General features: G+C 39.8%; 1 protein-coding gene across 1 annotated transcript; it reads right to left on the bottom strand.

The window, feature by feature from the left end:
- Window positions 1-9,335: 9,335 nt before the first annotated feature.
- On the bottom strand, window positions 9,336-10,271 carry LOC101080481 (olfactory receptor 5D18-like). Its single transcript, XM_003993269.2, has one exon. The coding sequence runs from the start codon at window positions 10,269-10,271 to the stop codon at window positions 9,336-9,338; it is 936 nt and encodes a 311-aa protein (XP_003993318.2).
- Between the last annotated feature and the right edge of the window lie 1,671 nt (window positions 10,272-11,942).

The following is an 11,942-nucleotide window of genomic DNA, read 5'->3' as shown; positions in this document are numbered from 1 at the left end:
TGACCCAGTTACTGTTCTGAATACAACTATTAACACATTTTATCTTTTTTTAAGATTAAAAAAAATTAATGTGTATTTATTCTTTGAGACAGAGAGAGAGATGGAATGTGAGTGGGGGAGGGGCAGAGAGAGAGGGAAACACAGAACGTGAAGCAGGCTCCAGGCTCAGAGCTGTCAGCACAGAGCCCGACACCGGGCTTGAACTCATGAATGGTGAGATCATGACCTGAGCCAAAGTCGGATGCTTAATTCACTGAGCCACCCAGGTGCCCCTTTATTTATGTATTTTAAGTGAATTATATTATGTAAGAGAAATCACACTTTTGGCTGCTATTTAAAATTATGATGCAATATTTTATATTCAATATTAAATTATTTTCAAAATTGAGAGGCACACAACCAAAAATTTCAGAGGCTAATATGTCATGTTCTATATAGAAGCAACAGAATCTATCATAAAGAGACTGAAATGTGGCAACTTGAAATGAAGGAAAACACAAGATTGTCCGCTAGAGTTTCGTAGAAGATATGTCTGGAGTCTTAACCGATTGCTTTCGTTTCTGTCAACAATTGCTTTTACAACCTTGGCCGGATCACTTACGTGTTACGGGCTTTGGTTTCCTCAGAGTAAGAGCGAAATGGTTGGTGTTACTTTTACCCCAAAATGATCGTCCTTTGTCCAAGCAGAACAGAAGTAAAGTAAGAGTCTCTCCAAAGAGGGATTACCCTTTTTTGATTCAAAGTAAAGAATTCCTAATTCCATATAAATATTTCAAAAATAATTCAATGTAAATAATTTCCTAAATTTTGAGGAAAATTAGGATTGTATAAGTGCACGTAAATTGTATTAATTTATGAATAATGAGTTAATTTATTGTATAAGTGTATAAGTGAGTAAAGGAGAAAAGGCTTAACTAGAGATTGATCCACAATGGGCTTATGGAAAGAAAGGTGCCAAAATTCCACCCAATGCAAAACACATTTTTGAAGCAGAATTCGCAGATATTGACTGAAATAGCAAAGTTTCAGGTCTGAAGACATCAGCAACAATGAAACATGGCCTTGAAGAAATGTATGTAACTAATTAGAGCTGGGTACTATTGGAAAGGAAGACTCAACTGGAAAATTGAAGAATGAAGATATTGTTTACCTGCTTCCCAACCTGTAATATATGTTATCTGTTATAATTCCCTAAAGTTTGAAATATTTTCCTACAGCTGTGTAAAATATTGGTTAAAGAGGACTGACTATCCTTTCACCTCATGTTGTAAACTAAAAGGCTCACTAAAATGTATTGAGTGTCTTGAAAAAAAAAAAAGGACCAAAGGAAAGTGAAAGATAAATTTGTGGATATGCAGAGAAACTGAAGTCAAAGAAGAGAAATGCATTCCCTCCTCAGACATCCATTTCTAAAACACTGTTTCTTAGATTGTATCTTTCCATGTAAAATGGTTATTTAAGTGATTCCTTATTTTATGATGTATATAAATAGAGCATTTTAATAATGATCATAAGTTCAAAATAATATGCACATTTTAAGTAACTTTCCTGAGCCCATATAAAATAGTTCCCCTTTACTAGAACAGCAGAAATGTATTGCTTTTCATTTTATTAATAACTTGTTTGCAATTTTAACTGTCCTTATTGAGTAAAGAGAAAAAGAACCAGGTATAAGGCATTCAAGCAACATGACTTATTAATATTACAGAGGCTCAGTATGTTGAATTTGGCAGATAAAATAAATAGGCCTTGGTGCTAATAACTATCTGACTTTATTTATTTTTTTATGATTCTATTTTTATATGAAATTTATTGACAAATTGGTTTCCATACAACACCCAGTGCTCATCCCAAAAGGTGCCCTCCTCAATACCCATCACCCACCCTCTCCTCCCTCCCACCCCCCATCAACCCTCAGTTTGTTCTCAGTTTTTAACAGTCTCTTATGCTTTGGCTCTCTCCCACTCTAACCTCTTTTTTTTTTTTCCTTCCCCTCCCCCATGGGTTCCTGTTAAGTTTCTCAGGATCCACATAAGAGTGAAAACATATGGTATCTGTCTTTCTCTGTATGGCTTATTTCACTTAGCATCACACTCTCCAGTTCCATCCACGTTGGTACAAAAGGCCATATTTCATTTTTTCTCATTGCCACGTAGTATTCCATTGTGTATATAAACCACAATTTCTTTATCCATTCATCAGTTGATGGACATTTAGGCTCTTTCCATAATTTGGCTATTGTTGAGAGTGCTGCTATGAACATTGGGGTACAAGTGGCCCTATGCATCAGTACTCCTGTATCCCTTGGATAAATTCCTAGCAGTGCTATTGCTGGGTCATAGGGTAGGTCTATTTTTAATTTTCTGAGGAACCTCCACACTGCTTTCCAGAGCGGCTGCACCAATTTGCATTCCCACCAACAGTGCAAGAGGGTTCCCGTTTCTCCACATCCTCTCCAGCATCTAGAGTCTCCTGATTTGTTCATTTTGGCCACTCTGACTGGCGTGAGGTGATACCTGAGTGTGGTTTTGATTTGTATGTCCCTGATAAGGAGCGACGCTGAACATCTTTTCATGTGCCTGTTGGCCATCCGGATGTCTTCTTTGGAGAAGTGTCTATTCATGTTTCCTGCCCATTTCTTCACTGGGTTATTTGTTTTTCGGGTGTGGAGTTTGGTGAGCTCTTTATAGATTTTGGAGACTAGCCCTTTGTCCGATATGTCATTTGTGAATATCTTTTCCCATTCCGTTGGTTGCCTTTTAGTTTTGTTGGTTGTTTCCTTTGCTGTACAGAAGCTTTTTATCTTCATAAGGTCCCAGCAATTCACTTTTGCTTTTAATTCCCTTGCCTTTGGGGATGTGTCGAGTAAGAGATTGCTACGGCTGAGGTCAGAGAGGTCTTTTCCTGCTTTCTCCTCTAAGGTTTTGATGGTTTCCTGTCTCACATTTAGGTCCTTTATCCATTTTGAGTTTATTTTTGTGAATGGTGTGATAAAATGGTCTAGTTTCAACCTTCTGCATGTTGCTGTCCACTTCTCCCAGCACCATTTGTTAAAGAGGCTGTCTTTTTTCCATTGGATGTTCTTTCCTGCTTTGTCAAAGATGAGTTGGCCATACGTTTGTGGGTCTAGTTCTGGGGTTTCTATTCTATTCCATTGGTCTATGTGTCTGTTTCTGTGCCAATACCATGCTGTCTTGATGATGACAGCTTTGTAGTAGAGGCTAACGTCTGGGATTGTGATGCCTCCTGCTTTGGTCTTCTTCTTCAAAATTCCTTTGGCTATTCGGGGCCTTTTGTGGTTCCATATGAATTTTAGGATTGCTTGTTCTAGTTTCGAGAAGAATGCTGGTGCAATTTTGATTGGGATTGCATTGAATGTGTAGATAGCTTTGGGTAGTATTGACATTTTGACAATATTTATTTTTCCAATCCATGAGCAGGGAATGTCTTTCCATTTCTTTAAATCTTCTTCAATTTCCTTCATAAGCTTTCTGTAGTTTTCAGCATACAGATCCTTTACATCTTTGGTTAGATTTATTCCTAGGTATTTTATGCTTCTTGGTGCAATTGTGAATGGGATCAGTTTCTTTATTTGTCTTTCTGTTGCTTCATTGTTAGTGTATAAGAATGCAACTGATTTCTGTACATTGATTTTGTATCCTGCAACTTTGCTGAATTCATGTATCAGTTCTAGCAGACTTTCGGTGGAGTCTATCGGATTTTCCATGTATAATATCATGTCATCTGCAAAAAGCGAAAGCTTGACTTCATCTTTGCCAATTTTGATGCCTTTGATTTCCTTTTGTTGTCTGATTGCTGATGCTAGAACTTCCAACACTATATTAAACAGTAGCGGTGAGAGTGGGCATCCCTGTCGTGTTCCTGATCTCAGGGAGAAAGCTCTCAGTTTTTCCCCGTTGAGGATGATGTTAGCTGTGGGCTTTTCATAAATGGCTTTTATGATCTTTAAGTATGTTCCTTCTATCCCGACTTTCTCAAGGGTTTTTATTAAGAAAGAGGGCTGGATTTTGTCAAAGGCTTTTTCTGCATCGATTGACCGGATCATATGGTTCTTCTCTTTTTTTTTGTTAATGTGATGTATCACGTTGATTGATTTGAGAATGTTGAACCAGCCCTGCATCCCAGGAATGAATCCCACTTGATCATGGTGAATAATTCTTTTTATATGCCGTTGAATTCGATTTGCTAGTATCTTATTGAGAATTTTTGCATCCATATTCATCAGGGATATTGGCCTGTAGTTCTCTTTTTTGACTGGGTCTCTGTCTGGTTTAGGAATCAAAGTAATACTGGCTTCATAGAATGAGTCTGGAAGTTTTCCTTCCCTTTTTATTTCTTGGAATAGCTTGAGAAGGATAGGTATTATCTCTGCTTTAAACGTCTGGTAGAACTCCCCTGGGAAGCCATCTGGTCCTGGACTCTTATTTGTTGGGAGATTTTTGATAACCGATTCAATTTCTTTGCTGGTTATGGGTCTGTTCAAGCTTTCTATTTCCTCCTGATTGAGTTTTGGAAGAGTGTGGGTGTTCAGGAATTTGTCCATTTCTTCCAGGTTGTCCAATTTGTTGGCATATAATTTTTCATAGTATTCCCTGATAATTGTTTGTATCTCTGAGGGATTGGTTGTAATAATTCCATTTTCATTCATGATTTTATCTATTTGGGTCATCTCCCTTTTCTTTTTGAGAAGCCTGGCTAGAGGTTTGTCAATTTTGTTTATTTTTTCAAAAAACCAACTCTTGGTTTCGTTGATCTGCTCTACAGTTTTTTTAGATTCTATATTGTTTATTTCTGCTCTGATCTTTATTATTTCTCTTCTTCTGATGGGTTTAGGCTGCCTTTGCTGTTCTGCTTCTAGTTCCTTTAGGTGTGCTGTTAGATTTTGTATTTGGGATTTTTCTTGTTTCTTGAGATAGGCCTGGATTGCAATGTATTTTCCTCTCAGGACTGCCTTCGCTGCGACCCACAGCGTTTGGATTGTTGTATTTTCATTTTCGTTTGTTTCCATATATTTTTTAATTTCTTCTCTAATTGCCTGGTTGACCCACTCATTCGTTAGTAGGGTGTTCTTTAACCTCCAGGCTTTTGGAGGTTTTCCAGACTTTTTTCTGTGGTTGATTTCAAGCTTCATAACATTGTGGTCTGAAAGTATGCACGGTATAATTTCAATTCTTGTAAACTTCTGAAGGGCTGTTTTGTGACCCAGTATATGATCTATCTTGGAGAATGTTCCATGTGCACTCAAGAAGAAAGTATATTCTGTTGCTTTGGGATGCAGAGTTCTAAATATATCTGTCAAGTCCATCTGATCCAATGTCTCATTCAGGGCCCTTGTTTCTTTATTGACCGTGTGTCTAGATGATCTATCCATTTCTGTAAGTGGGGTGTTAAAGTCCCCTGCAATTACCACATTCTTATCAATAAGGTTGCTTATGTTTATGAGTAATTGTTTTATATATTTGGGGGCTCCAGTATTCAGCGCATAGACATTTATAATTGTTAGCTCTTCCTGATGGATAGACCCTGTAACTATTATATAATGTCCTTCTTCATCTCTTGTTACAGCCTTTAATTTAAAGTCTAGTTTGTCTGATATAAGTATGGCTACTCCAGCTTTCTTTTGGCTTCCAGTAGCATGATAAATAGTTTTCCATCCCCTCACTCTCAATCTAAAGGTGTCCTCAGGACTAAAATGAGTCTCTTGTAGACAGCAAATAGATGGGTCTTGTTTTTTTTTATCCATTCTGATACCCTATGTCTTTTGGTTGGCGCATTTAATCCATTTACATTCAGTGTTATTATAGAAAGATACGGGTTTAGAGTCATTGTGATGTCTGTATGTTTTATGCTTGTAGTGATGTCTCTGGGACTTTGTCTCACAGGGTCCCCCTTAGGATCTCTTGTAGGGCTGGTTTAGTGGTGACAAATTCCTTCAGTTTTTGTTTGTTTGGGAAGACCTTTATCTCTCCTTCTATTCTAAATGACAGACTTGCTGGATAAAGGATTCTCGGCTGCATATTTTTTCTATCTAGCACCCTGAAAATCTCGTGCCAATTCTTTCTGGCCTGCCAAGTTTCAAAAGAGAGATCAGTCACGAGTCTTATAGGTCTCCCTTTATATGTGAGGGCACGTTTACCCCTTGCTGCTTTCAGAATTTTCTCTTTATCCTTGTATTTTGCCAGTTTCACTATGATATGTCGTGCAGAAGATCGATTCAAGTTACGTCTGAAGGGAGTTCTCTGTGCCTCTTGGATTTCAATCCCTTTTTCCTTCCCCAGTTCAGGGAAGTTCTCAGCTTTATTTCTTCAAGTACCCCTTCAGCACCTTTCCCTCTCTCTTCCTCCTCTGGGATACCAATTATGCGTATATTATTTCTTTTTAGTGTATCACTTAGTTCTCTAATTTTCCCCTCATACTCCTGGATTTTTTTTTTATCTCTCTTTTTCTCAGCTTCTTCTTTTTCCATAACTTTATCTTCTAGTTCACCTATTCTGTCCTCTGCCTCTTCAATCCGAGCCGTTGTGGTTTCAATTTTGTTTTGCATTTCATTTAAAGTGTTTTTCAGCTCCTCGTGACTGTTCCTTAGTCCCTTGATCTCTGTAGCAAGAGATTCTCTGCTGTACTCTATACTGTTTTCAAGCCCAGTGATTAATTTTATGACTATTATTCTAAATTCACTTTCTGTTATATTATTTAAATCCTTTTTGATCAGCTCATTAGCTGTTGTTATTTCCTGGAGATTCTTCTGAGGGGAATTCTTCCGCTTGGTCATTTTGGATAGTCCCTGGCGTGGTGAGGACCTGCAGGGCACTTCCCCTGTGCTGTGGTGTATAACTGGAGTTGGTGGGCGGGGCCACAGTCAGACCTGATGTCTGCCCCCAGCCCACCGCTGGGGCCACAATCAGACTGGTGTGTGCCTTCTCTTCCCCTCTCCTAGGGGCGGGATTCACTGTGGGGTGGCGTGGCCTGTCTGGGCTACTTGCACACTGCCAGGGTTGTGGTGCTGGGGATCTGGCGTATTAGCTGGGGTGGGTAGGCAAGGTGCACAGGGGTGGGAGGGGCAGGCTCAGCTCGCTTATCCTTAGGTGATCCACTTCAGGAGGGGCCCTGTGGCAGCAGGAGGGAGTCAGATCCGCTGCCGCTGCCGGAGGTTTGGCTCCACAGAAGCACAGAGTTGGGTGTTTGCACGGAGCCAGCAAGTTCCCTGGCAGGAACTGGTTCTCTTTGGGATTTTGGCTGGGGGATGGGCGAGGGAGATGGCACTGGCGAGCGCCTTTGTTCCCCACCAAACTGACCTCTGTCGTCAGGGACCTCAGCAGCTCTCCCTGCCTTTTCCTCCAGCCTTCCCGCTTTCCGAGCAGAGCTGCTAACTTATGTCCTCCCAGACGCTAAGTCGCGTTTGCTGTGGGAACACAGTCTGTCAGGCCCCTCCGCTTTTGCAAGCCAGACTCGGGGGCTCTGCTTGGCCGGCGAGCCGCCCCTCTGCCCCGGCTCCCTCCCGCCAGTCCGTGGAGTGCGCACCGCCTCGCCGCCCTTCCTACCCTCTTCCGTGGGCCTCTCGTCTGCGCTTGGCTCCGGCGACTCTGTTCTGCTAATCCTCTGGCAGTTTTCTGGGTTATTTAGGCAGGTGTAGGTGGAATCTAAGTGATCAGCAGGACGTGCGGTGAGCCCAGCGTCCTCCTACGCCGCCATCTTCCTATACACTATCTGACTTTATTTTATTTTTGAATAGTTATGGAAGCAATTGGTTTTGAGCAGTTTTTTAATGTTTGTTTTATTTTTGAGAGACAGAGAGAGAAAGCATGCCAGGGAGGGGAAGAGAGAGAGGGGGACAGAAGATTCAAAGTGGGCTCCACACTGAGACCAGAGAGCCTGATGTAAGGGCTCCAACTCATGAACCCTGAGATCAAGACCTGAGACAAAGTCAGGGGCTTAACCGACTGAGCCACCAGGAGACTCTGAGCACTTTTTCTTAAGGGGGGAGTTCAGTTGAGAAGGAGTCAGAGATTATGTTCATGTTCAGGAAAAAAAAATGATAAAGGATTGATAATGTTTGTGATGTCTTCATAGGCAGAATGTTACTATGAAAGACAGGTTGGGCAGACACTCATCATGCTTATTCTTTGCGTAAGTTTTTCTGAAATCCAGGGGCACTTGGATAGCTCAGCTGGGTGAGCCATGCTGATCTTGATTTCAGCTCAGGTCATGATCCAAGGGTTGTAGGATTGACCCCACATCAGGCTCCATGATGAGCATGGAGATTGCTTAAGATTCTCTGTCTCTCTCTCTCTCTGCCCCTCTCTCCCACTCATTTCCTCTCTCTATCTCTCTGTCTCAAAAAATTTTTAAAAATTAAAAAAAGAGATTTCCTGAAATCCAGTCTAACATCTTTAAAAGCCTTTGATGTATGTCATCATAACTTATCACACTGCCACAATGGAGCTCCTTTGAAACACATTCAGGATCTAGACAATGTCTTATTAAATTTCCACTCATGCCAAGTAACCTAGACACACAATACAACACACACACACAACACACACACACAACACACACACACAACACACACACACACACACACACACATGTTATATAGTAATCACTCAATAAAATACTTTTTAGATTACTGATTCAGTATTACATTCTGACCTCATGATTTTGTGATGCTTTGCTCTTCTGAATGAAACTCATACCTGTTGTCTCCTGAAACTGTCCAATTTGTTATCCAAAGCCAAGTTCAGGTGATACCTATTTTTTGCAGTCATTACTCTAAAGTCCCTAAATGGACTTGAACTTTTCTTTCTTTCAAAAACTCTATGATACTTTTTATTTCCCACCTTATACAATGGCCACTTTCTTCACTGTCCTACTGTCGACACTGGACTGTGCATTCCTTGGAGATGAAGACTATGTTTTATTTTAACTGCTAGTTGCACTTTTGGAGATATATTTATGAGTTTACTGAGACCTAATCTACTTGAGGTATGTTATAAGAAAGGGGAATAAAATTAATGATTACTGAGATTATACAAGGTATTTCACATGATATCTAAATTAAGTTTTAGTCTTCAGAATCAGAATAGAGGCTAGTTTATATTATCTCAATTTTTTGGATTAAAAACCAAAGGTCAGAGAGGCTTCTGATTTTTTTTTTCCAGTGAGCAAAAGATAACATCAAGGTAAGTCTCTTGGATCAAAATCCACATCCAATCCATTGTACATCAACTCTTCATTATATTTAAACTTATCTTACAATCAACAATTATGGGCCCACTTGATTTACATTTCAAGGACAATGTACTGCAATAATATGCTCAAAAAGAAAAGGCTTCAGTTATCTTGCTGACTGTATCCTTGATGTCTTTATTTCTCAGACTGTAGATCAAGGGATTCAGCATAGGGATCACCACTGTGTAAAACACAGACGCCACTTTCACTGTGTTCCTCGAGTTTTTGGAGTTAGGAACACAGTAGAGGAAGACAATGGTCCCATAGAAGATGGTGATGGCTGTCAGGTGGGAGGCACAGGTGGAGAAGGCTTTGCGACGACCACTGGCTGAACGCATCTTGAGGATGGTGACAATGATAAATACATAAGACATGAGAATGATAAGCAGTGTGCTGACCACGTTGAAGGTGGCAAAAATGAAAAGCAGCAACTGATTGATGTAAATATCAGAGCAAGACAGGGACAGCAATGCAGAGAACTCACAGAAGAAGTGATTGATTGTGTTGAAACCCTGGAAAGATAACCTGATAGCAGAACATATGAGTATCAGGGAACATGCTACTCCCCATGCGTATGATCCAACCACCAGCATGGCACAGAATTTCTGGGACATGGCCACTGTGTAGAGCAGAGGTTTGCAGATGGCCACAAAGCGGTCATAGGCCATCACAGCCAATAAAAAGGATTCAGCTACCACAAAGGTACAAAAGAAAAAATATTGTACTATACATCCTGGAAATGAAATGGTCCTGTCTTCTACAACTAGGTTTGCCAGGGTCTTGGGAACAATGATGGAGGAATAGCAGAAATCCACAAATGAGAGGTGGCTGAGGAAAAAGTACATGGGGGTGTGCAGTTTGGAGTTAATCTTGATTATAACTATCATCCCAATATTTCCTACAACAGTGACACTGTAGATGGCCAAAAAAATCAAGAAGAGAGGGACTTGCAGTTCTGGGTAATCTGAGAAGCCCAAGAGAGTGAACACAGCCCCAGTTTTATTTCTCTCTGACAGTAACATGATGGTTTCTGTTTGCCAGAGTCTGAATCGGTCCTGAAAATAAAAATAGTAAGGGAGTGAACATCTAAAAAGCTTCCTAACTACCCCTTACCAAGACTGGAAGATGAAGCAAAATATCTTTTCATAATTTCTCTATGTATTTTCATGTAAGATATGCTAAATGTCTAATATTTGAAAACACAAAATCATTTTTGAAATGTTCATTAAGTTTAAAAGTAATACAATTACTGAATTAAAATTTTTTAAGTTCTCGGGATGCCTGACTGACTCAACCAGTAGAGCATGTGACTCTTGGTCTTGGCATTGTAAGTTCGAACCCCATGTTGGGTGTAGAGATTACATAAAAATAAAATCTTTAAAAGTTGTTTAAATTCTTAACTGTAGGGGCGCCTGGGTGGCGCAGTCGGTTAAGCGTCCGACTTCAGCCAGGTCACGATCTCGCGGTCCGTGAGTTCAAGCCCCGCGTCAGGCTCTGGGCTGATGGCTCGGAGCCTGGAGCCTACTTCTGATTCTGTGTCTCCCTCTCTCTCTGCCCCTCCCCCGTTCATGCTCTGTCTCTCTCTGTCCCAAAAAAATAAATAAACAAACCTTGAAAAAAAAAATAAATTCTTAACTGTAATTTTTAATATTTACATATAAAAGTATGAGATAAAGGGATTTATGGTTATTTTAAATCAAATATTAGCATAACCCTTTCAGCCTTCCTTGCACATTATAAGTGCATAAAAGACACACCTAATATAATATAATGACTGATTATGTCAGCCCTATAAGCAGTACAAACATGAGAAATTTCCAAATTAATTTTTACATCAGAGGTTTACACTGTGACATTAAGCATAAACACCTTTAACATTTTATATTTTTGCCTTTATTATTCATTTCATACAACACATTAATCTTTTTCTTTCTGACTCAGTGAATCTGATATCAAAATAAACCTTAATTCATTTTTTCAGAGTATTCTCCTCAACTAATGGGCTCCAAATTGTCAATGTGACCTCATTACTTGATAAATAATTAGATTAGATGCTAAAGATAATCATGTCTACTTCCTTGTTCTAGAGGTGACAAAACTTCTGGAGACACCTTGACTTTCCCAATGACATGCCAATAATGACCAATCTACATACCTGCCACTAGAGCCTTGATAAGAATCCCAACCATATGTCCATTCCTCCACACCAGACTCTGACCCCTGTTCCAGGTCTAGATACCAAGATATTTCTTTTATTGATGATCATACTTGTAATTTGTGACAAGCCAGAGTCTCTGGGCCTATGGGAAATAGTCTACTGACAATGTACAGACCAAAGAGCTGCACTAGAAATCAGCATCATGATGAAATAAGAACAAGAATTAGGGAAATTTCCTCTCTCAGAAATAACTAAAGTAGTAATAAGTGACTTAGAAACTTTCCTTGCCTAGGAATCTCTCTCTTTCTCTCTCTTTTCTCACCTCTCCTTTCCCTTCAAGACATGCAGGATATTCATTCTGTCCATATAGTATCTGTGAAGGAGAAGGATTTTTTAAACACTCGAGGTAGTAATACACTATGAAGGCATTTTAGAAGAAAATAGTAATACAAAAGTATCATTGTACTTCTCCAGTTGGTGCCCAACACCTCTAAGATCTTACCACAGCAGAAAACTCTTAATCCTCTCAATGGTA

Source organism: Felis catus, chromosome D1, assembly GCF_018350175.1.
Source record: "Felis catus isolate Fca126 chromosome D1, F.catus_Fca126_mat1.0, whole genome shotgun sequence".
NCBI classification, from domain to species: Eukaryota; Metazoa; Chordata; class Mammalia; order Carnivora; family Felidae; genus Felis; species Felis catus.
Note: the sequence above shows the minus strand (reverse complement) of the source record. Positions and strands in the feature narration are given on the sequence as shown.